General features: G+C 40.5%; 3 protein-coding genes across 5 annotated transcripts in view; 1 reads left to right on the plus strand and 2 right to left on the minus strand.

Annotated features, from left to right (window-relative positions):
• Positions 1–535: 535 nt before the first annotated feature.
• Positions 536–21,424, minus strand: LOC148876225 (uncharacterized). Its single transcript, XM_088966349.1, has 2 exons — positions 19,062–21,424; positions 536–916 (listed from the first exon to the last, which is right to left on the minus strand). Exon 1 carries the CDS (start codon positions 20,772–20,774, stop codon positions 19,071–19,073), a length of 1,704 nt encoding a protein of 567 aa, XP_088822475.1. The 5' UTR covers positions 20,775–21,424; the 3' UTR covers positions 536–916; positions 19,062–19,070.
• On the plus strand, positions 15,048–17,853 carry LOC148876226 (uncharacterized). The gene is made up of 4 exons (XM_088966731.1): positions 15,048–15,873; positions 16,309–16,354; positions 16,449–16,970; positions 17,601–17,853. The coding sequence occupies exons 1-4, from the start codon at positions 15,048–15,050 to the stop codon at positions 17,851–17,853; spliced, it is 1,647 nt and encodes a 548-aa protein (XP_088822857.1).
• A 1,075-nt stretch (positions 21,425–22,499) lies between the features above and the next one.
• LOC148876227 (serine/threonine-protein kinase STY46-like) overlaps positions 22,500–26,316 on the minus strand; it is a 64,262-nt gene continuing 60,445 nt past the window's right edge. For 2 of the 3 annotated variants that reach the window (XM_088966355.1, XM_088966357.1), the window contains 5 exons: positions 25,213–25,308; positions 24,617–24,697; positions 24,463–24,513; positions 23,064–23,208; positions 22,500–22,853 (listed from right to left, as the gene is read on the minus strand). In XM_088966355.1, coding sequence (XP_088822481.1) covers positions 22,792–22,853; positions 23,064–23,208; positions 24,463–24,513; positions 24,617–24,697; positions 25,213–25,308 — 435 coding nt within the window. In that variant the 3' untranslated portion in view covers positions 22,500–22,791. The remainder of the gene's footprint in view (positions 22,854–23,063; positions 23,209–24,462; positions 24,514–24,616; positions 24,698–25,212; positions 25,309–26,316) is intronic. The other variant, XM_088966356.1, reaches the window with a different exon arrangement.

The following is a 26,316-nucleotide window of genomic DNA, read 5'->3' on the forward strand; positions in this document are numbered from 1 at the left end:
AGAAAAAATTTAGTTAAGCAGGTAAGACAGAAGTGAAAGTACAATACAGCATTTTGTAGTTAAAAACTGAAGCATGGGGCATGTTCCCAGGCATAGACAAGATTACAATCTATATGTACAATTTTTGCTTGAAATCTGTGGGGCATGATGGACCGATATCTCCTATTTCAAATTTCCAGGAACATAAGCTTTTGTTTTCTGATAGGGGAGTGATTATTTTTTTGATAAAATGGGCAGAGCCCTACTGAAAAGGCAAAGCACTGTTGAATATCAGAGAAATCAAATTTATGGGGGTACATTTGTCATTTAAGCATGCATTCTATGAATTATGATTCGGGGTGTGCCCTCTTTACGAAAAATGGAGCGCGCCCAAATCACTCCCCTTTGGATAGACATTTTGTTCTCTTGTTTCCTTCTTCAAGGCAAGTAAATAGTTTTGAGCTTGCAAATGTTCCTAAAAGCTTACAATTTTTTTTGTTTTTTTTTTTGATAAATAAAAAGCTTACAATTGTTCAAGTAACTAAATTCCTAAACGTTTGAAAAATGAATTATCCTTTATTTGAATTAGGAAGGAAAAGTACAATGATGTTTTGATAATATATGGTACATATAGCAACTTTGGATGCACAATGGTTAGCTTTCCACCACAAACACAGGATGAATGCACAATGAAACTATATACCTCGCAAAGAAAACTAAAAATCCTTACCATACATCCAACTGAAAAAGATTTCAGGCTTTGAGATCCTTCAGTCACCTTGAAAAGTCCATGAACATCCTATTTTATTCTGAACGGTATATACAATAAGCAAATAGAAATGTTTTGCCAGAATGTGAACAATTATATTGTATATCCTGTAATTCCTCGTTTGCTTCAATTCTAGTTGGAGGTAAGACCAACGTAACTTGATATACCCTGCAAAATGAAAGATGCCATGAACATATCAATCAACAATCAAGAATGTAAAAGGTAGCCATATTCATCGACTGTGCCTACTTTTGCATTCAAAGATGCACTAAAATTATTTTGTTGTTGTGATGTCTCAGATCACATGGTGAAAATAATTTCAAATCATTATTTATTCAAATTGAGGTTTGATCAAATCATGCTTAAGACCACGGTTGTCTCCGCTTCCTGTATCTGTCTGTGGTGGTATCTGTATAGATATTAGAAAGTCTTAGTGATACATAGTGGTTTCAAAACCCAATTGCTAGCATGCAGGTAATGGGATGGAATTCCTAGAATTAGTGGCGAGGTCTAGGGATGATTTATGGATGTACCTAGGCTATGTAAGTTTTCCCTAGGAATGTACAGGGTTACCACTTACCAAGACAGGCCCTAAACTAAGGAAAGATGGTACAGTCAGAATTTTAGAGTTAAGAAACTGTTAGAGTGAGCCGAATAAGGGTAATTTAGTAATCTTGTGTCAGTTAAGTACTTTGATTATGTGGCTGTTTTATTTGAGTACTCTGCCCCACACTTAAGTGAGGGCAGTTTAGTCTTTGTAAGTGTAATTAGAACCTAATAAACACAAGGGGGTCGACTGAATGGGAGACTAATCAGTTCGACTAAACCCTCCTGTTCTCTCTCTCTTGTCTTCTTCCTCATCTTCTTCTTCCTTCTTCACTGGTTCGGACTACTGTAGCTGCTCCAAAACATGGTATCAGAGCAAGGTTTCTGACCTGCTTCCGCTGGCAAAGCATCTCAGCTGTGTTCGTGACACCCTCCTCTTCGTTTCTAGTTGGTTAATGGAGAGAGCTGGTTCGCCCTAGGTCTGAGACATCACAGTTCGTTGCTCTCTGCTGCGCACAGTTTTCTTCATCAAGGAAGGTGATTTCAGCAGTGAATGGTTGGCTGATACTCTCAAAGGAAGGTTGGTTATTTAGTCCTCTTGTGTTGCTGGTATTTCTGGGTAGGAACCCTTCAAGAATCAGTTAGTACTGATTAGAACCTAGAGAACTAGGTTCATTGTTGCCCTAAAAAGGGCTGTGTGCAGTAGCCGAATGGTGTAGGGCCGCTGTGAGTTGTTGAGTGGTGTTAGGGCTGCTGTAGGTGGCCGAGTGGTGTAAGGTGGAATGCAGTGACCTTGCCAAGCTCCTTGTGGTCGTGTAATGCCCTCTTAAGTGTGTTAAACAAATCTGAACTGGGTGTAGCAGTTTGACTGTGTTGTGGTGCTTGTGATGCGCAATTTTTTTTATTGAGTGGTTGTAAGAGGGCCTACTGTTGTGTTGTGGTGCTTGTGATGCTTATGTGGGTCGTAGGTGTGTGAAGTCAGCAGTAGTGTAAAGAAGAACAAGTGTGTGCTCCCACTGTTGTGTTTAGGGGCTGCAATAGGTGCTGAAGTATCAAACTGTGAACAACATCAATCAGTTTGTAGCTGAGAAGTAAGGTTAGAGGCAACTGTGAAAGAGTACAATGGCAGCAATAGGAGATGGCTACAATGATCAGAAACCTAATGTGGTAATTTCCTCCGACTACCTAGGGGTACAAATGACCTCAATTAAGCTAAATGGGGAGAACTATGTTCCATGGGCCAAATCAATGGAAGTGTTTCTCAAGGCAAAGAAGAAAGTAAAGCATGTAAGAGATGAAAAGCCATCGGAGGACTCTCCAGGGTTTGATGATTGGGAGCAAGAAGATCAATAGGTGCTGAAGTATCAAACTGTGAACAACATCAATCAGTTTGTAGCTGAGAAGTAAGGTTAGAGGCAACTGTGAAAGAGTACAATGGCAGCAATAGGAGATGGCTACAATGATCAGAAACCTAATGTGGTAATTTCCTCCGACTACCTAGGGGTACAAATGACCTCAATTAAGATGATTGGGGAGAACTATGTTCCATGGGCCAAATCAGTGGAAGTGTTTCTCAAGGCAAAGAAGAAAGTAAAGCATGTAAGAGATGAAAAGCCATCGGAGGACTCTCCAGGGTTTGATGATTGGGAGCAAGAAGATGCTCAAATCATGACTTGGCTGTGGAATAGTATGGAACCTAAAATTAGTGCCAGCTTCATGTTTCTTGATACGGCTAAGGATATATGGGAGCATGCTAAGAAGCTATATTCTGGACAAGATAACACAACAAGAGTGTATCAGCTTTATCAAGAGTATTTTGATTTACAACAAGGAACCAAAACACTAGAAGAATACTATGCCAACATGAAGAATATAAGGAATGAACTCAATGTCTATCACCCCCTTACTCCAGATATTAAAGTTCAGCAACAGCAAAGGGAGCAACTAGATGCTACAAGATTTTTAGTGGGGCTGAAGTCGGAATATGAACCAGTTAGAGCCCAAATATTGGGGGGCTCTACTCTTCCTACACTTGAGGAAGTATTCTCAAGGCTTCGTAGAATCTCTTTGGGACAGACAGAGAACTTCACACAGTCTGATAGATCAGCACTTGTGACAGCTCGAGGGGTTGGATATAGTACAAGAGGGGGAGGTCATGCTCCCCGAGGAGGCCGTGGCAGTTCCATGATTAGTCGGGGTGGTCGTGACTCAGGGGGAGGTCGTAGCAGAGGGAAGAATAACTCTACAAGGAAATGCACTCATTGTGGTAGAGAGGGACACACAGTGAATTTCCATTATGATCTACATGGCCCTCCCTCTAAATGGGCTAATCATGCTGTAGCGGGTGAGGTTGATATCAGTGACAGTAAACCGGCAGACCGAACTCATCCCACATCTACATCTACCTCTGGGAGGGAAATGGTGAGCGTACCGCGTGATGAGTATGAACGGTTCCTTCAAACTACTTCACAGCATACCACTGCCACACTTGCCCAATCAGGTATTGCTTGCATGTCATCTAAAACCTCTCCCTGGATTATTGACTCTAGAGCCTCAAATCATATGACCGGGACTCCAGGTGTGTTCTCTTCTCTCTCTGAAACCTCCACATCACAAACTGTTACACTTGCCAATGGGTCCTCATCTCCCATATGTGGTGTTGGTAATATTGACATGGCTCCTGTGCCCTTATCATCTGTTTTATATGTCCCTAAGTTTCCATTCAATCTTATGTCTGTTAGTAAAATAACCAAAGCTCTTAACTGTTCCGTTACCTTCTTTCCTTCCACCTGTGTTTTTCAGGATCTCAAGACGGGGAAGAAGATTGGTGGGGGGCATGAAGCTGGTGGACTGTACTATCTTGACGGTAGTGGATCTTCAATTGCTCTTCAGACTTCGCTTACTCCTCTACAATGGCATTGCCGATTGGGACATCCATCTCTCAAGGCTCTCAAGATTTTGGTCCCGTCATTGAGTCATTTGTCAGTTTTGCAATGTGAGTCATGTCAGTTTGGGAAACATCGTCGTGTGTCCTTCAGTCCAAGAGTTGAGAGTCGTATGTTGAGTCCTTTTTCTTTGGTTCATTTAGATGTTTGGGGTCCAATCAAAATAGAGTCTTATAATGGGTACAAGTATTTTGTCTCCTTTATTGATGATTGTTCAAGAATGACATGGATTTACTTAATGAAAGAAAGAAGTGAATTGTTTTCTATTTTTCAAAAATTCCATACTGAAATACGCACACAATTTGGTGTTCCAATCAAAATTCTCTGTTCAAATAATGTTCGTGAATACTTTCTTACTTCATTTCAACAGTATTTAGAACAGCATGGCATTATTCATCAGACATCATGTGCATACACCCCTCAACAAAATGGGGTAGCTGAACGGAAGAACCGTCAGCTTCTTAAAACTGCTCGGTCTATTCTTCACCACATGAATGTTCCTAAACGTTTTTGGAGTGATGCTGTACTCACTGCATGTTTTCTCATTAATCGGATGCCCTCCTTCATTCTTCATGGTCGGTCCCCCTTCTCTATCTTGTTTCCCACTTTATCTCCATTCCCATTAATTCCTCGTGTCTTTGGTTGTGTGTGCTTTGTCCACAATCTGAGCCCTGGAATAGACAAGCTAGATGCACGCTCAATTAAATGTGTCTTCCTTGGCTACTCACGGACTCAGAAAGGGTACAAGTGTTATAATCCCATTTACCCGGAAGTGCTATGTCTGTCCTGATGTCACCTTTTTTGAGTCAGTCCCCTTCTTCTCAAGTCCTGAAGCACCCTCGTCTCCACCCGCACTTCCTCTTCCTCTCCCTGTCAGTGATCCAGTTCCAGATGTTGTTGTTGGAGTAGACTCATCACCTCATCCCATGCAGATCACCACCGAACGTCCACCAATCCGGCAAGTGTATACACGTCGAACGGCACCGGCCCCTCCTCCAGCTTCTACCTCATCTGTGGATCCTCTCATGGCTCCTATTGTTGAACCCTCAAACCTTGATCTACCCATTTCCTTACGGAAAGGTAAACGCAGTTCTACCCTCCATCCCATTTCCAATTTCGTTTCATTATCTTGTCTTTCTACATCACATCGCCAGTTTGTTTCCCTTTTATCCTCTATTTCCATACCTAACAATGTCCAAGAAGCTCTCAGTTCACCTGATTGGCGACAGGCAATGGAGGAGGAACTTTCTGCTCCTCAACATACTCAAACGTGGGAACTTACTACTCTCCCACCTGGTAAGCATGCTGTGGGATGTAAATGGGTGTATACTGTGAAATACTTGCCAGATGGTAGTGTAGAGCGTCTGAAGGCCAGACTTGTTGCTAAAGGTTACTCCCAGTTGTATGGAGTAGACTACATGGAGACATTCTCTCCGGTGGCTAAGATTGGTTCTGTTCGTGTACTAATTTCCCTGGCAGTTATGTATGATTGGCCTCTGTTTCAGCTTGATATCAAGAATGCCTTTCTCCATGGTGATCTTGTGGAGGAGGTATATATGGAGCAACCACCTGGGTTTGTTGCTCAGGGGGAGGATGGTAAGGTATGCAGATTGAAAAAGGCAATTTATGGGTTGAAACAATCGCCGCGTGCTTGGTTTGGGAAGTTCAGTGAAGTGGTGAAGAGTTTTGGAATGAAGCAGTGCCAGGTAGATCACTCAGTGTTCAGCTATGACTCAGAAGCTGGGAAGATTCTATTAGTGGTCTATGTGGATGATATTGTCATTACTGGCAGTGATAAATTGGGGATTGGCAAATTAAAGGTATTTTTGCAAAACCATTTCCAAACAAAAGATCTTGGAACATTGAAATATTTCTTGGGAATAGAGGTTGCCAGGTCAAAACAAGGTGTAAATCTGTGCCAAAGAAAATATGTTCTTGATCTATTGGAAGAAACAGGACTGTTAGGTGCAAAACCGGCTGAGACCCCTATGGAACCAAATGTTAAGTTGAGCAGTGATACAAGAGAAGTATTTGAAGATCCTGGAAGGTATAGACGACTAGTGGGGAAGCTGAACTATCTAACTATCACGAGACCCGACATATCCTTTGCAGTCAGTGTGGTGAGCCAATTCATGCAGGACCCTCGTATACCTCACTGGGATGCAATTCTTAGAATTGTGAGGTATCTGAAAGGAGCTCTAGGCCGTGGACTATTGTATAAACCAGGAGGAAAACTTGAAGTAGTGGGGTATACAGATGCAGACTGGGCAGGCTCAGTGAATGATAGAAGATCTACTACGGGCTATTGCACATTTCTTGGAGGAAATCTTGTGACGTGGAAGAGTAAAAAGCAGACGGTTGTGGCCAGAAGTAGTGCTGAAGCTGAGTATAGGGCCATGGCACATACTACCTGTGAGTTAGTGTGGTTGAGGAATCTTCTACAAGAAATTGGGTTTCACATGGATAAACCTATGAGACTGTATTGTGACAACCAAGCTGCACTCCATATCTCATCCAATCCTGTATTTCATGAGAGAACAAAGCACATAGAGGTTGATTGCCACTTTGTGAGGGAGAAGGTCCTTGCTGGAGAGATAAACACAGAACATGTGGGCTCGAATGATCAATGGGCAGATTTGTTTACAAAAGCTCTAAACTCAGGGAAAGTGAATCATCTATGTAACAAGCTGGGATTATATGACATATATTCTCCAGCTTGAGGGGGAGTGTTAGAGTGAGCCGAATAAGGGTAATTTAGTAATCTTATGTCAGTTAAGTACTTTGCTTATGTGGCTGTTTTATTAGAGTACTCTGCCCCACACTTAAGTGAGGGCAGTTTAGTCTTTGTAAGTGTAATTAGAACCTAATAAACACAAGGGGGTCGACTGAATGGGAGACTAATCAGTTCGACTAAACCCTCCTGTTCTCTCTTTCTCTTGTCTTCTTCCTCATCTTCTTCTTCCTTCTTCACTGGTTCGGACTACTGTAGCTGCTCCAAAACAGAAACCAATCACAGGGTTGCTCTTCATGTTGTTCTTAGAGATAGAACTATTAGCCTAGGAAGGAAATTAAATTTTTTACTCCTTCAAGTCAAATTAGTTAGGCTTGAAGATGCAAGAATCATAAATATCCAGCAAGAAAGAAGTAGCAAGAGAGTGGTGGAGAAGCTATACTTTGATGGGAGTTCTTTCGGGAACCTGGGTCCATCTGGCATTGGAGTAACAAGAGATGGAGAAGGGAAAGTGGTGGCATTGTATTCAGGGCCAATAAGAAAAGGTGATTCTCTAAGAGCTGAAGTTCTTGCTCTCCTCCAAGGGCTGAGATTGGTAAAACAATTGAGCCTCCATAAAATTGAAGTAGGGGTGGGATTCAAAACTAGTGATAGGGAGTTCGGATCCACAGGCAGGCCATGAGGGAGATTATAAGCTTATCAAGGGAGTTAGGTGCAACAGATGGGTAAGAAGATCAGCAAATGGCTTGGCTGATACACTAACCAAACAAGAGACAAATAGGGGTGAATTGTAAATTGAAATCGTTTTGGGAGGGGGGTTTCAGTCTCTTAAAATATTTTAATGAATTACTTTTGGGGATTGGAGTACTCTCTTAATATATTTTAATGAACTACTACACTCATTTTTTTCCACACAAAAATCAAATAGCACTGCTCAATTTATAGACTAAATGCAAGTGCTAGATCTCCCTATATAGATTCAAATTAGACTCAAGAAAGCATAAAAAAAGTAATAACAAAAAAAAGACTCAAGAAACTGGCTAGAAACAGCTCGTGCCTTGAAACTAGAAGGAACCCATATCTAACCCATAGGAACAACCAAATAAGAAGTTTTATTTTTAAAATAAATCTGGCTATTCACTGCTATTTTTTTACAAGTAATGAAAAATTTTATTAAACAATCAAAGATAGCAACTTATACAGTGAGGCTTCCCAAAGAGAGGCACGAGATGCAGCCTCAATTATATTTTAGATTACAACTGAACCCAAAACATATGATCCCTATGTACCCCTTGCTTAGTTAAAGTAGTCAGCTATCCCATTAGTCAACCTCCTTTCCGTCTTTCCCAAAGAAGATTTACAGTCATATTAGTGGTCAACCATTTAAATCTTTTAACTAATATGACTGTAAAATTTCCTTGGGAAAGGAGGTTGAGTAATGGGATAGCTGACTACTTAACTAAGGGGTACATAGGGATCATATGTTTTGGGTTCAGCCAAGGTTGGAGCTCTTTGTGTTTTGCTTCCACCTCTTTAGCAAACTGTGCTCCCTGCAAAACTGCTTGAAAATCAGCATGGATAGAATCCCCTATTCCAACAGGACCTGAATATAATGCAATTATATGCCTTTCGCATTCCTGAACACCCCCCCCATTCTAGATAGTCCTGGATTTCCAAGACTGCTACCATCAAAGTTGAGCTTTATGAAACCTTTCTTCAAGAAGCAACCAATTTGAAGTAGGTCTAACCTTAACCTTTGAACTTTTCACCATAGCCCGCCCATTTTCACCATATATCATCAAATGATAACTAGGAAAATAAATCCAATGTTTTGGCCTAATGTATGGCCCTTTTTATGAGGCATTCCTAAACAGTCTCCTAATTTCTTCCCTTATCACTAAAGATTCTAGCATTTCTCTCCTCCCAGACTGTCCAAACCACAGCAGCCATAGCATATCTCCACAAGATTCTACCCTTTCTTTTAGGTCATCTAAAGGTGGCCAGGTCAAATAGGCTACTAATCTGCAAAGGCAATTTTCATTTACACCCAAATAGTACAGACAACCTTTTCCAAAGGCCAGCAACAATAGGGCAGGGGATTAACAAGTGGTAACAGCTCTCACCATTAGCTTTGCAAATGATACACCAATTTGGGGAGATGCAAAGAAAGCTCTTCTTTTATGTAGACTGTCCAAGGTGTTTAATTTTCCATGATAACTTCGCAACAAAGAGCTTCAACGTTGGCTGAGAGGAGGAAGCAAAACACAAAGAGTAAAAAAAGAAAGGATACGAGAAAAAGCCCTTTGGGTGAGGGGTCCAAACCCGACTATCTGGTAAAGATGGACTCAAAAAGCGAGGGTTCAAGAATTTTTGGATTGGTTCATTTTTGAACAGGGAGAGGGAATACAAGGAGGGAAAAATGTCCTTAAGAGTAGAATTATCAACCGAAAGATCTTCACAAAACAAAATCTTGTCTCCAAGTTTTAACTCAAGGAGGGAAAAAGGCCTACTAAGATACACCAGCAGCATGTGGAGGTTTAGCAATGAAAGGAAGAAATTGAAATGGCTTACTAGGGGTATTGAGGTGAAGTACAGGTGGGTGAAAAGGAGTGCCAACCCACTTGCTGATGGTCTAGACACACAAGGGGCGAATAGGGATTCTTTATTTTGGGTTAATTTCAAATTTTTTCTTGTAGTCTATTGGTGGGGAGCTAAGACATTTTATCTCCCCCTTTCTTGTACATATCTTATATTTCTCTTATTTAATAAAAGTTTTCAGTTACTGATAAAAAAAAAAAAAAGGCCTGCTAAGATACACCAGCATCCTAACCATTGCTAATAAGGGTTCAAGTTGGGAGGGCTAGGCCAAGTTTTAACTCAATACAAGCCCAACCCTAAGAATTGGGCCCAAAGTCCAAGCTCAAGGTCAAAGGAGGAGAACTTCTAGTATAAGTCTTTTGCAAGCCTCCCTTAAGTTCATCCTTGATTGGTTGCAGTCCTTTTTGGATAAAACCTGTCCACTGTCCTATAACTATTCTAGTATTCTTCTTGTGCTTCCAAAATAGGCTTAGCAGCAATTCTAAGGTCCCAAGAACATAAACCCTTCATGCTAAATTCATTTGATCATACATTGTCCTCTCCTTTAGGCACGTCTTAATCCACCTAACAATACATGGAAGAATCTCTATTGCTTGTTTCTTTTGGATCCAAAACATCTAAGTTTAGTGTTCCTAGAATAGTATCTCCATTCTTGAAAGCTCGCCTTCCACTTTCCTGCAAGCTTTAGTTGTATCGACACTTCCTATACTTGAAGGTTGGCTCACCTCTTTATCTTCTTCATCTCTCACATCTTCCCAATATTGTCTGCATCTGAATCTTCTCTTTATTCTCAGTAGTACCTTGGATTATGTTCCTCTAGTATAGTAGAGTTGTACAGCCACTGGCCACCATACTAGCTCGAAACCTTTCCTGTGAACTCCACTTTTCCTCTGCAAACCACCAGTAAGAGGGCTTCCTTGTCTGCCTGCAGACTTTTTTTTTTTGGAACAAAAATAACTTTTATGAAAATAAAAAAGGAAGTACATGAGAGGATGTATTGAAGCCTAGAAAGGGTAAAGTAGAATTACATAGGCAAACAGATGTCACTAAACAAGCTTTCTCTAAGAACCCTTGATTTTGTTAGGCTACCAGCAACAGTGTTTTGCTCCCTAGGAATCCAGACCAGCTTCACATTCACTGGTTCTAAGATATCCCTAGCTTCAGCTAGTAAGTATACTAGTTTCCAAGGCCCTCCTTCCTTCTCCCTTAACCAAGCTATAGTATTTGTAGAATCCCCTTTGATGGTTAAAGAGGATAAGCCTAGCAATTTGGCAAAACAAATTCCTGTATGTGCAGGCAAGACCTCTACCTTTGTAGCGCCTGCCCTCCCAATCGGACCACTATAAACCCAACAAAAAACCCCCCTTTCCCCTCAGATTATACCTCCAATTCCTGCTTGACCTGTAGAGTCTTGGGCACTGCCATTAATGTTTAGAGTTATCACACCTTATTCTCTAACAAGACGTCTCATGATCATCTCAGGTCTTGGAGAGGAATGCACAATTGCTGGAAGGTTGCTCTGAAGATCATTCAAGGAGAGGCCTTTGAAAGCTTCAGAATCAATCACCCAAAAGTTACAGAGAAAAGTGATTGAGGAAGTTAGGTCTTCAGCATTTCTAGCTTTGTTTTAAAAAATTCTATTGTTCCTTTCTGTCCAAATACCCCACAGGATTGCATGGGTCACCGTACTCCATTATAATCTTCCTCTTTTTCCTAGACCTCTGCCTTGTCATTGCCATCCCAACCATTGGCATGTCTCCAATACTTGCTCTTGATGATTTTTGTCCACAAAGCTTCCATCTCCAAGGGGTACCTCAACCATTTTCCAAGAAGGGCTAAGTTCCTTTCTTTAATATGTCCTAGTCCCAATCCATTGGCTTCCTTAGGCTTGCAAACCTGATTCCAACAAACTAATGGTGCTTCCTTTCACCACCTCCTTCCCATAGGAAATCCCATTCAAGCTTTTCAATCTTACTTTTTCCTTTGCCCAGGACTTGGAAAACCGACAAATAATAGGTTTGAAAATTGGCAAGGGAAGCCTTAAGAAGAGTGAGTCTTCCCCCTTTGATAGGTAATTTTCTTCCACATGGCCAGTCTTTTCTCACATTTTTCCACCACTGGATTCCGAATGCATGCGTGGATTCCAAACGGCCGTTTGTGGGGGTGACAGCTGGATCGATCAATAAACCCTCCTTTAATGCTAAGCATGCACCATTAGTCAGTCCAATGGGTGAACCGAGCAAACCAGTGCGCGGTTCAGCCCAAAGGATGGTGGACAATAGCAAGGGTCTATCATCATCTTTATCAACCCCTGCTGTTCGTCCCCCTGCCACAGGTTTAACACAGAGAAGCAGGGCCGCCACGAAAGTCCCAGGGGACGCCAGCAAAGGAAGCGACGACACTTGAGTATGGAAACCGGTGCCGACAAACAACTCTACATGCCCTGATAAGCCAAATCCGAAATTTAACAGACACGAGAGCAATGAATCCGAAGAGGAAAGCGACTGAGAAGACCTATTGCAAGAGAAGGCGTATCATTCAGAGCTAGAAGAGAGCATTGGAAGTGTCAACACTGCTAAAATTGCGCATTCTGTGGGAAGATGAAACGATGGGAACAGAGCTGCTGTTTGAAGACTCCTCTAACTCTTCCAGTTTGGTTGCAAGAGAAGAATCGGGCGATGGAACTGCACCAGTCTTAGGGGTGTACTCAGTGCCAGTCATGAGGGAAGATGAAGAAATCCCAAGGGAGACACATCGTCAAGATACAAATAAAGGAGTGTTGGATCTTGGCATTAACCCAAACAATGAAACACAGGAGGAACAGAAAATTGATGCTATATCAGTATTGCCTACCAAGGGTTCCGATTCAGAGGGTATTGATAAAGGGAAGGTTTCAGAATTGCTGCCACAGGGAGTCCCTAACCCCGTTTCTTTGTGTTTACCTTTTTAGTTTGTGGGTCATTGTATACATCCCTCTAAGATTTGTTTATCGAATTGTGCAGGTACAACCAATGCCACTCCTCCTTTGAATACTATAATGGACTGTGCTACAACGCAAGATTCTGAAAACCTTTCAGACAATAGCTTAGAACAAGAGAGAGCCAGAATCTGGTTCCTAATTCTGGAAAACCTTTTGGACCCGACCCTAGGAGTGGAGAATAGTGAAAATAGAGTAAACCACCCCTTCACCCAACCAAAGTCAGTATCCCAAACCTTAATCCAGGAGGATGTTAGGAGGTTGAATCAGGAGGAGAAAGAATAGTCAAAAGGAAACAGAAGAATGGGAAGGAAGAGTGAAGGAAGTAAGGTATATTTAAGGAAGAAAGGAAAGCAAAGATAATTAGAGAAGCTTAAGTGTGAAATTAATTATGAGACGAAGGAAGAGGGGAGCCTGAAAAGGAAAAGAGGGGAACAAGAGGCAACTGTCGATAAGGGGTTTCAAGCAGGTTGAAATGAAGATAGTCAGCTGGAATGTAAGAAGCCTTGGAAGTGCCAAGAAGAGGAGAATAATCAGGAATACTCTCAGAAAAGAATGACCAGATCTGATTTTGATTCAAGAAATCAAACTATCTAAGCTGAATAGAAGGTGGATAGAAACATTTGGGAAGTCAGGGGTTTAAGCTGGTCGTTTGCCCCATCTTGGGGAGCCTCAGAAGGGATCTTGACCATTTGGAGAAATGAGGAAATGGAATCTGTGGAGGAATTGATTCTTAGATACTCAGTCTCCCTAAAAATTAGAAGACCCTCGGATGGGAGAGAATGGGTGGTAACAAATGTATATGGTCCCAACTCCTATAGAGACAGGGAGGCTTTTTGGGAGGAGTTATATGCTGTTAGAGGAATTTGGGAGGGGCCATGGTGTGTGGGAGGTGATTTCAATGTTATTAGATTTTCAGGAGAAACAAACAAGCCGAACCAAGGAATCACTACCAGCATGAGTAAGTTTAATAATTTAATTGATTCCCTTGAAATGTGTGAACCTCCAATGTTAAGGATGGACTATACATGGTCAAATTTTCAATCCCCCCAACCTGCTCCAAGTTGGATAAATTTCTCATCATGCCCGACTAGGAAGAATTGTGGGGCTCAATAGTAGTGAAAGGGCTACCTAGGGTTACCTCAGATCATTGCCCCATTTCCATTGAGAAGGAAATTCTAGGGGGAGGCCCGACTCCAAACAGATTCGAAAATATGTGGTTTGAGGATCACTCATTCAAAACTAGACTGAAGGATTGGTGGCAGGAACTCAGACCTTTGGGGAGTATGAAACTATTAAGCTTTGCATGGAAATTAAAGAGGTTAAAAGGGAAAATAAAAGAGTGAAACAAAGAGCATTTTGGGAGGGTAGAGGAAATAAAAGATAATATAGTGAGGAAGATAGAGGAGCTTGACAAGAAAGAGGCTATCAGAAGGTTATCAGGGGAGAGAGAGAGAGAGAGAGAGAGAGAGAGAGAGAGAATCAATGGAAAATCAAGAATTGGAAGAGATTCTAAGGATGGAGGAAATATGTTGGAGACAGAAGTCAAGGTGCCAATGGATTGTTGAAGGAGATGGTAATACTAAGTTCCTCCATGCAATTTCGAACGGAAGGAGAAAGAAAAATTTAATCTTTAGTGTGGAGGAGGGGGGTCAGGAAATAAGAGAAAGCCAACAGATCACAAGGATCTATGTTAATCATTTCAACGAAATCTTCACAAACTCAAGCGGGGTGATAACAGAGCTACCAGAAATGAGAACTTCACCTTGGAAGTTCACCTTGGAGAGGAACTTCACCTTTCAGAAGAGCAGTCTCTGTTTTTGGAGAGGAACTTCACCTTGGAAGAGATTAAGAATGCAATATTTTCCATGGAAAGATCAAAAGCCCCCAGACTAGATGGATTTTCAATGGCCTTTTATCAAGAATGCTGGGATTGGTTCAAAACTGATATTCTGGAAGTGTTCAATGAATTCTTTCTCAAAGGAGAGGTACCTCAAGGGGTGAATGCCACTTTTATCACCTTAATCCCGAAGAGGAGGGAGGCAAAAACCCCTAAAGATTATAGGCCAATTAGTCTTGTGGGGAGTATATATAAAATTATTGCAAAGGTTCTCTCAAAAAGGATCAAAAGAGTACTACCATCGATCATTTCACCATTTCAAGGTGCCTTTGTGGAAGGGAGGCAGATTGTGGATCAAATTTTAGTAGCCAATGAGTGTGTTGCAGAGAAAAAGAAAGGGTAGAGGAAAAGGGTTGTTGTGTAAGGTGGACCTAGAGAAAGCATATGATATGGTTAACTGGGAAGTGCTACTTCAAGTGTTAGAAAGGTTGGGTTTTGGAACCAAATGGAGATCTTGGATGAGAGGATGTCTAATTTCCATCCATTATTCAATCCTTATTAATGGAGTAGCGAAGGATTTCTTTCTGACTGAGAGAGGAATTAGGTAAGGAGACCCCTTATCCCCTTTTCTCTTCACTTTAGTGGCTGAGGTGTTAAGCAGAATGGTGGCGAAAGCTGATCTCCAAGGCTTATTTAGAGGGTGGAGGGTAGGTAGAAATCAAGAGGTTGTTACCCACCTTCAATCTGCATATGACACAATCTTCTTTCGTGAGGGAGGTAACGAGGAAGGAGTTGTTAATCTTAAGTTGATATTGGATAACTTTGTTGGGGTGACAGGTTTAAGGATAAATTGGACCAGAACAAGCATTGTAGGGGTCAATCTAGAGGAAAGGGAACTTCATAGATTTGCAGAGATTTTGGGATGTGAAATTAGAAGGTGGCCAATTAGCTACTTGGGTTTACCTTTAGGTGGTAACCCTAGGTCAGAAGGTTTTTGGAAGCCAGTCATTGAAAGATTTGCTACGAAGCTACCTCTATGGAGGAATTATATCTCTCTTGGGGGAAGGATAACATTGACTAGAGCCACGTTGGCAAACCTCCCTATTTACTTCCTCCCAACCTTTAGAATACCCTGTAGAGTAGCAAGGAGGCTAGAAAAATACATGAGAGATTTCCTTTGGGACTTAAGGGAGGAGAAGAAGGCTCACCTGATAAATTGGGATCAAGTTAGAATGCCCAAGGATAAAGAGGGTCTGGAAATAGGAAATATTTCACTTAGGAACGTAGCTCTGCTAGGAAAATGGTTGTGGAGATTCCCGTTTGAGAGAGATAGGCTGTGGCACAAAGTCATTGTGAGTATTCATGGTTTGGTTGGAAATGGTTGGGATGCAAAAGCTGCCCCTCATGTTTCCTCATCTTCTCCTTGGAAAGCAATTTTTGAAATTTATCCAACATTCCTTAATTCTATTCGATTTGATGTGGGCCAGGGTAATAAAATTCGTTTCTAGGAAGACCTTTGGGTAGGAGTTAGTCCATTTTAAGATCTCTTCCCTGACCTCTATACACTTGTCAAACTTCAAAGGGGAAACAATAAGCATTTTGGGTAATCCTGGCCCAAATGGGGTCAATTGGAATCTGGGATTCAAGAGGGTCAGGGAAAATGAATGTGCCTCTTTAGTCCAATTGTTGGATCTGTTAGGACAAGTTCATTTGGACCCAACCTTGGAAGATTCTAGAATTTGGAAAGGTTCCTTAGATGGTCTCTTCTCTTGTTCCTCCTTCTTTAGTGTTCTTGCCACACCTAGCAACCTAGTTGGGGACTTTCCTATAAAAGAAATTTGGAGTAAGCCTATTCCCCCAAAAATTCAAGCCTTCTGTTGGGAAATTTTCCTTGGTAAGGTTAATACTTGTGATATGCTGCAGAGAAGAAGGCCTTTTGCTTGCCTTTCTCCTCACGTGTGCTTCCTTTGTAAGGAAAGTGGTGACACCTTGACGCATCTATTTTTATCTTGTTCTTTTGTGCATCACATTTGGGATTCTTTTTGTTTTCTCTTTGGTGGCAGGTGGGTTCCCCCTCAAGATGTGGCAAGACTTTTCAACCGAGACTTTTTCAAGCAATCAAAGAAAAGAGGGAAGGTTATGTGGAAAACTACAAAGGCAGCTACTTGTTGGGTAATATGGAAAGAAAGGAATAACAAAATATTTTTGGATAAGAGTAGAACAAGGGAGGAGGTAATTGACACAATTAAAGTTAAAGTAGCTCATTGGATAAGATTCTTGCATTATCGTTCAAGAGTTCTCAGTCATAGACATTATAAGATCATGGACAGAAGTAGCACAATCTTCAAGAGTGAAAGAGAGAGTAAGGATGGATGGAAACCTCCAAATGGTAACAGGATTAAACTGAATTTTGATGGAAGCTCCTTTGGAAATCCGGGACTGTTAGGTATCGAGGGAGTAATAAAAAATTCTGAAAGGAGAATAGTAGCATTGTTCTCTGGACCTATTGGCATGGGCAACTCTCTAAAAGCTGAGTTAATGGCAATGCTACAAGGATTGAAGATAGCTAAGAAACTAGGAATGAGGCATGTTGAGGTTGAAGGGGACTCCAAGGTGATCATCTCTTGGGCTAAAAACAATAGAACTATTCCGTGGACTTTCAAACAAGTGATAAGGGAAGTGGAAAGGATCACAAGGGAGGTAGAGGCTGAATTTAAATGGGTTAGAAGGAGTGCAAATGGGCTAGCTGTCATCTTGCTAAACAAGGGGCTTTGAGGCACCAACTGTTTTGGGCTGCAATGTAAAGGACAGAAATATGTAACAGTGTGGGAGCTATAACCCCATACACAAAGTTGTAACACTTTGTAACTCTAGTTTCAAATAAAATTCTTCTTTGCTGATCAAAAAAAATAAAAAAAAAGCCTCAACGCCCCACAACAGAATACAATGGAAGAAAGTCAAAAGTTAGCCCAAAATATAGATTCCCTATTAACCCCTTGCTTGGCTGACCCATCAGCAAATGAGTTAGCAGTCCTCTTCACCCGGCTGTAATGCTACACAATATCTCTACTCAACCATTTGAATTTTTTCTTCTCATTGTTATAACTCCACAAACCACTGTCTTCTTCCTTTAGCCACCTAATCACCACCTCCGAGTCACCTTCAAGGACCAAACATCTGATGTTCAAATCCCTTGCTCTTTGGATGCCTTCCAGGGCTGCAAGAATCACAGCCCTAAGAGAGTCTCCTTCTCCAATTGGGCCTAAGAACATGGCAGTGATAACCCCAGCCTCATTCCTAAACACTCCCCCAATCCCAGAAGGCACTGGGTTCCTTAAGCAGCTACCATCAAAATTCAGTTTTATGAACCCAGAGGGAGGAGGGGACCAAGAAGGACTACGAGTCCTCTTACATAGGGCAAAGGAAGCTATCTCTTTCCAACTTCTTACCAAATCAGCCACAGAATAACCTGAGAACAGCTCCATAGTCACCAAACATAGCTTCTAGGCTTTCCATTTGGGGCCTACCTTGTAATGCCAAAAGCTACTACAAACGGGCACCTAGTATCTGTGCCTGCCTCACTAGTGGCCTAAAACTCTACAGGATTTCCTCATTTGTCTTCCTCCAGGAAATTATTGTTAGACAGTCTCCCTCCACCCATCAACTTTAAAGTTTAAACCTTATTAAATCTAGTAGTTGAGCCCTTAGGGAGTTTCCTTGTCCAATTGGTCCAGAAAAGCTGAGGAAAATATTGCTGTTATCACACCTTCAATACTTGAAGCTCCTTTGTTGCCAAGACTACACCCATCAAATTTACAAACAAACTCAAAAAAGAATCTTCAAGCTTTTTGTTTATTTTTGTTAATGACATTTTAAATTATTTTGACCTTTTAAGATGGTTAAGCCTATTACATTAAAAAATAACATAAAAAACTAAAATTAACCAAGAATAGAAAACCACCAAAATTATGAAATCACCAGTGGAGAGGAAAACAATTTCTTCTTCAACGTTTTCTTTCCACTTTTTCATATCTGCAAAACAATTCATCCACACAAATCCTCCTCACCCTAGAGTTTGATATAGTTGATATCTCCTCGTTATCCTATATTTGAGTCAATATCCATTTCTTATTCTTGAACACCACAAAGCATCTTCTATCCCCCCCCCCAAAAAAAAATGCACAAAAACCAAAGCCAGTATCCTAAATCAAGACTAAATCCACTTTTGAACTACTTACTCTCATACAAGTGCAAGCTTTTGTAAATATCTAAAAACTTTCATCATTCCAAACGATTACCTTCATTGATCCACATTACTTCCCCCTACATCAGTTCCTTTTCTTGCTTTCCCTTAACATTCCAACAAAGCTATTTGCTTTTTAAGCACATATGAGTATAACATGTGTATAATGAGCTGCTGTTTGATTTACCAAAAGACCAAAAAGCTAACAACTATATATGACACTGCATCCTAATGTATAAATGTCTGCAAGGTAAAAAGTACAAAGATGAAATCTATAGTCTGTTGACCCAACATAAGCAAAAAGGAACTTTGAGAATGAGTTTAGTAAAATGCTTATGAGGTACGATTAAAGTTAATTGGACATCATATAATCCACAAAATAAGGAAAATGAAAATAGAATGTAGAGGAAACATGTAACATTTTCTTTATTACCTGCTATGGTTAAGACAGCTTTCCAGATGGGCCACTTGCACATGCAGAAGCTTGCAGAGGAACTGAAGGAGTTTGGAAAGAAGCATCAGAAAAGGTCCTAGATGCCTTGGAGCAGTTCAGTGGTAAAAGAGGTAGCTCAGGAGCTGAAGCCTCACTTTCAATGGGGAAATCTTCATAAAGAAACTTGGCTTTTCGACTTAGAACAGCTTTTAAGCTTGAGTGTCTCTTGCTATACTTTATAAAATATCGATCAGATTCACCAAAACTGTTCTTTTGCAGTACAGAACTATTTCCACCACATGCCAATTGATAATGGGTATTGCTATTATCTGCAGCGACCTTATATTCCAACTCAGCTTGCTTCTGACAAGATTGTGGTGGAGAGTTTATACTGTTGTCATCGCCAATGGAAGTAATTAACTTATTAGAACAGCTTGCCTCTTCCTCCATATGCAGTGTCACTTTATCATCTTCACTATCAGGTTTCTTTACATGATGTCCTTCCAATTCTCTATCATAACTTACCACTTTACCACCCTCCTCATTTACTTTGCATTCCTCATCTTGAGAACTTGTCCTGTACATCTTTCTGTTTGCCCTTAAAGCACCCAAATCAATAACCGAATCCTTATCCAATGTGTCAATGCAAACTGATGGCTCTGAAATAGTTCTGTCTGGGTTCTCAAATAACTTGTTATCAGTACAAACTTCAAGCTTTCCACAAACACTAGGACTTCCAGAATCAGATATCTTATGTAACGAATTACTAGTACATTGCCATATCTTTGGTGGAACCCAACATTCTGTATTGACTGAGCACAAGTTCTTGGAAATCCTAGGGGAGCTGTTAATTGCCCGATGCAATTGGAATGCTAATTCTGCATCATCAACAACCGAAGCACAACTCACTGGAGAATCCTTGACTCCATCCTCTTGTCCTGCAACAACCATAGCCAAATCCAATGCATCCTTTGCCAACTCGGCAGCTCTTCTTGCTACCACAGCTTTCTTTAGAGCCTTCTCTTTGGCCACAACAGCGGCAGCAATCTTCTTATCCACAACAGAATTTGCCTCATTCACGACATCCTCCAACGACTTGGAACAAACCCTAACAGCCGATACCCTAGAACTCCCCATGGAACAAGCATCCGACACAACCTTGCTATCTCCAGTAGGGTTTCCACTCCTACAGGTCCCATTCGAATTGGAAAGTGATCTTGGAACCCAACAATCAATGCACGTAAAAAAATTAGAAAACGAATTAGAATATGAACCAAACCCTTGATACTTCAAAATACAATCTTTGTGAACTCTGCGTTGACACTTGCCACAATCGACTCCATTCTCAGACACTTTGTTAAGACAATACGAGCAAATTTCCGCAGATTTTATACCGCTAAAACAAGTCTTACAAACAAGAACAATACGCCACTCGCTATCTAGGGTTAGGAGCTTATCCTTGCCTTTGTTAGTCACCCGAGCACCACAGCCATGGCAATCAGAGAAATTCGGCAAATTTCTGGTTTTCTTTCTCAACCGGTCTGCAGTATCCGAACAAGCAGAATCCGGAGAAGCCCGTCCATCTTGCTTCATACCGAGGAGTCTCTTTCGTGGGGGTAGAGACGAACGAGCACCGTTTTCAGGATCAGCAGCGTCAGCAGGAGCTGCTGAACCCGACCTGCTATTTTCTTCCCCTCCTTTCTCTTCCACCATTCGAGCACTGGAAAATTAGGGTTTTAGAGCGCTACTCTTTTCTAGGCTCTCTCAGAATGAGATTGCCGGAGAATTAGGGTTTCTTTCAAAGCGAATTTCTCCTGCAAAAGCGGTGGAAATTAAAAATAACAATAATAAAAAAAAAAAACTCCTAAATAAGCATCTGATGGTAAAATAGTAAAGGGGAGTATATCATGGAATTTTGAATAAATTACTTCCTAAGTTCTAACAGTAGACTTATAGTTGTTTATACCCAAAAAACAGTATTAGGATCCACCATGAAGTATTAACAAGAAATTACCGTTAAAACGGTTGCTTCTCCCACGCGCCAAAATGCCAAATGAACTTTCTCCGAATTTAGGTTTCCGTACTAGAAAACGGGTACAAAGAAACAGGGTTTGGATATAGATTGGGATCCATTTATCCCTTTACTTCTCTTTTCGGTAAAATGAATGCAATTACTATTTTATCCCACACATTCATGACAACTATCATGCCCAAAAACATTTCTGGAAAAATGTATACTTGCAAGTTTTTATTCAATGGGATAATGTTTCGAATACACGGCTGCAAATGCTGTGAGGTGGGTGCAAAGACTATTCTGTGAGAAGGAAAATCAGATTCCAAAATTCCCAACAGCACAGGCCAAACAGCCAAAGCTTTCCCAACTGAATAGGATGGTAAAAACGAGACCAAATCAGCCCCCCACAACGTCTCACAGCACATCCCCTCCGTCTATTCGAAACATCTCCCGATGATCCCAAAAAGGATGATATCATCATCGAGAGACGTTCTCAATAGACGGCAGAATGTGCTGTGGGGGGCAATCTTGTGAGGGGCTGATTTGAACTAAAAACATATGGTGACTTTCTTTTTAACAGATAGTTTTAACTTGACCGGGATTGTCTTTTCGTGTAAGATTAAATAGGACAGACCCGACCCCATACAGTTTTTTTTTTTTTTTTGCCTAAGATGGTGATAATGAAGATTTTCTTCATTATTTTATTCAATGCTTTACTTCTCTCTAAGATTTTTTTTATTAATTATCTTTCCGTGAGCGATTTAGATCATCTCATGGTAACCTTACATCAAATTGGTACTTCGAGCAGTAAGTGCTGTATCAACTCAGACAGCAGGTCAGGTGTCTGCACAGTAACCTCAGAAACCAGGGTTTAGTTTTTATCAGTGTCAACTGATGATTCTTAAATGCCAGCTAAATGTGCACCAAATGCACATAATGGCAAGCAAGTAAGTATCAGCAACACATGTAAAACATGACAGGATATGCTCCATAATGGCAAGTCAGTACAGCAGAGTTATTCAGGCAGAAAATGTATGTCCTCTGTCCTTAGAGCTGATGGTGTTGACAATTCCTTGCTCTTCACCCCCTTCAAGGTGAAGCATCAGGACATAAAAAAGTTTGGTTGATCAGGAAGCCAAAAATCTTTCTAAATATCAGCAGTCTCCAAAGCCAAGTTGCCGACCAATAGTCTCTAGTACATCTCTGAAATCTGAATTTGACTAGTAACCGTATTCATGAGTACAGGTTGATACAGTTCCTTATCATGTCCTATAGGATAGCGATTAAAATCTGCTTTATGGTTAGAGGATGAAGCATCACTTGCTTTAATGGCCAGCACAATAGTTGTGTTGATTTGGCCCCATGCTTCCATCTGCTGTTTTTTTTAGTACGCTGAAGACAATGAAATCAATGGAATGATGCCATTTTATGTTCAACCAAAACGTGTTTCATGCTGGTCTGATCAGTGAAGGTTTACACTTTTATTTCTGTGGAAAATAAAACAGATATTACAAAAAAGGCATTTTACAGGGGACCTCTGGATATGATAGCAGCTGAAACAAGCCAATCCACGATACAAGTTGTCGTAGCTTTTCCTCTTTCTATTTTTAAGTCTCTATAATCAAGTGACAAACCTATTGGACAAAATGGGAAAAGGGAAACTGAAGAAAAATAGGGATGGGGATTGAAGAAAAAACAAAACTTCCTCAACCAGATCTACAGAGATGGGCCGCTTGAAAGATTGTGGATCCAGGTGCTCAATTGCTGCTTGAACTTTCCTGTTGATAAGAGAGCAAGTTAATAAGAATCCGGATGTCCTATCCACAGGACACTCTGCTGCACATTGGGGACATATCCCCACGAATGTTAACATGTAAACGTGGAAGATGTTCCCAATGTACAGCTGTAGTGTCCTGTGGGTAGGCAGGGATAGGGGATCCGAGCTCAGTTAATAAAGATGCAACTAGGATGAGAACAAGGAGACTAACCTACCTGAATCTCTTGGAGAAATTCTTCTAGTTCAGCAACTATCTCTGAGAAGGAAGGCCGTTTAGAGGGAACTGCTTCCCAACACCTCTGCATCAAGTCCAACAGTTTAGGGTGTGTTTTCTCAGGAAGAGCTGGTCGAAGACCCTGTTATAGCAACAGATAAGTGAGTAGTAGATTGATATATTTATTTGGAAGCACAAAATGAGTTCCGTGTAACTTAGACACAGTTTTCATAAATGAACAGCCACTATCATCAAACCAATAGGCTGCACTCAGATATACGGCACAATAATTTATGGACACAGAAGTATACCGGGGAAAGGGCTTTCTAATCAGCTTCTGACGAAGGCAAACACATATACATTAAAATACCATAAAAAGGGGATGTTGAGTGATACCAGGTCAATGTTGGGATGTTAGTTCCTTCATGTGGACTCAATATGTGCACATTTCTAACACAACCTTTGGAAGTATAAGTGACCTTGTAGGGATAGTTACAGCAGATGAGCATCACCTTCCTTGAAGTGGAACTCTCTTTTGAACTTTCTCATTTTGAGTTTTAGTAGTAACATGATTTTTTGGATGTGCGTTTTATATGGAAAATTAATCTCATTGTCTCTCATAGGCCATAACTCTGTTTCACATATCTGGCTTTAGAAAGGAGGTTTTAGTCAGTACTCAGTACGCCTTATTTAAGTATTCTTTTCTCATATGGAAGATTAACATCACTGGCTCTATGGAACATCCTTGACCATGATCAATTTAAGTTGACTAAGAATCTCTGTTTCACCAGATACGGCACTGGATGGAATAATACTTCTTGAGCAAGGTTTTGCATCAGGAAACTCATCAACCATAGGCTAACTTCTTGGAGACTTAAGATGGACTTAATCTGTTAATTCCATAGTCCATTAGTCATTATGATATGCTAATAATTTAATATATTTGTTTCCATCTCCCATGATCTTTACAGGATCCAAATACCAAAATTTCATCACTCCGTTTTGTTTTTGTATGCTTTTCATCATCATCCAAGCCTTGTCCCAACTATTCTTTTTGTATTTTTGACAAGTGAATTGTATTTGAAACACCACACCATGATGCTTACATGCCTTCTGATAACGTCAATGATTAAACTAGTCATGACAAATCATAACAACCTCAAACAGGTAATCTTGTAATCAGCAGAAAGCCTGATCTGGAGTGTCATTCATTAACAATTCACCGAGTGAACCTATTTCCCAAGTACATAAGGTTAGATGCTGCATGTTGTGGCTGCCGTGGAACATCCCTTTCTATGAGATTCTGATAATCTCATAATGGAGGAAAGGGTTATGTCACAATGCAAAAGCTTTATACTATATAAATTTTAAAACTAAATTTAATAAAATTGCAAACCTGTCTCACTCCTAGGGCAGCTTGTAAAGGGGTCATATTTTCATATGGGACCTGCAATGCAAAAACAGCCTTCATAAAATGGAAACATTCTGCAGTCTAAATTTTCTTAATCACCACATGGTAACTAGTGCCCTGCTGCAATCGGAGCATGTACCTTGCCTGTAGTCAGCTCCCAGAGTACTATAGAGAAACTGAAAACATCAGCGTTCTGGTCATATGGTTGATGGTTTATAACCTTGTCCCAAATCAAGAGTATCATAATTAGGATGAACTCTAAAATTTTAAATCAATATAAAAAATAGTACTAGTATTTTGGCATTAAAAATGCTAGAAATGAGAAATTAGATGCTCAAGTTACAGGAGAATAGGGCCTCTTCAATGGCCAAAATAGTAACACATTTACCCCGGGTCAACTAACAATAGGCTAATACTATCTTATTGTAAATGGTGGCTATAAACTCGGTCCCTGCTGTAGCCATCATCAAATGTTTAACTCGATGCATAAATAGGATGCAATTTGAGCAGGCCTGGGTTAAAATTTGAAGGGGCCCAGCCAGATGGACAGTGCCTGATGCTGTAAAAATCCTTCAAATTGAGTAGCCAATATGCATCCTACATCTAAAGACCCAATAGAGGGAGTTGAACAACAGGAATCAAGAACCGAATATGAAAACACAAAAAGTAAGATTGCCCAGAATTTCTGAATCAAGTCCATGCAACAAAGACATTACAAATTAAACATAGCATCACCTCAGGTGCCATCCATCTGTATGTTCCAGTCTCTGCTGTCATTTCTCCCCCTTGATTTTGGAACCGAGCAACACCAAAATCTGCCACCTTTACAACCTTCAGAAAAACAATATAATTTTTTCCATGCATTAGAAAGACTAGAAATGTTTCTAGCTTTAAAGATGCAATTTTAAGAAGTGCGAAGTCATACTTAGTGTCCAACTAATTAAAACTATTTTTTAAGGCAAAGTTACTAGATAACACAAATATATGGTATGTCTCCCCAGAAGTCTCATGATGAGAAGGCCAGGGAATAGAAAGGACATTTGAGGAACCGTTATGATGAAGCATTTAAAGAAATTTAAAACCAGTGTATACTTAGATAACACTGAAGAATGGTATCGAAACCAATCCATTGTTCTAAGTGCCCCATAGAAAATCCATAAGGATCACATCTACCCTGTTTTCACCTTTCAAGAAGGTCAAAATTTATTTGATGTTCTCCATTCTTCCAATACTGTTTGGAAAGAGAAAATTGGGATAATGTCATATTTGGTTTCAGGTTATCATTATTTGATAAATAATGAAAAAGTTTCATTGAATAAATCAAAAAATTAGGAAGAAAAACAGGTATCCTCCTATATAAGGACCTTAGCCAAAGAATTTGACAAAGGCAACAAAAAAAAAAATACAACAAAAGACTAGGCAACTCAATCAAGGCAGAATATTGGCACTAGTGCAGGGGTTGAAACTTGACAAAACATTAAATTATAACAATCTATTATGGAAGGTGTTGAGGGCCCGAGAATAGGATCTCGTCACAGGTCGGTCCACGGGGAAAACCTCCTGTTTTCCCTTGTTCCTTCCTGTTCGCGATGAACATATCTTGGCGCCTTTGGTGATTTGTCCAAGAGATCACCAACTCTCCTAACTCACTCGTTGACTGAATAATTTGATGATTTCATTCAATGAGGGTGTCTCCTTAAATAAGAGATTACAAGAGTCCTAATCTGAGGGAGTCTCCTTGTTGAATAGGGAGACTTCCAGTTCTATCTTGCTAAGGATAAGATAAGCTAATCCTAATCTGATAACTTACTAACAAGAGAAGATAAGAGCAATAGAATA

Source organism: Nelumbo lutea, chromosome 1 (genome assembly GCF_056320005.1).
Source record: "Nelumbo lutea isolate HS-2025 chromosome 1, American lotus-T2T, whole genome shotgun sequence".
NCBI classification, from domain to species: Eukaryota; Viridiplantae; Streptophyta; class Magnoliopsida; order Proteales; family Nelumbonaceae; genus Nelumbo; species Nelumbo lutea.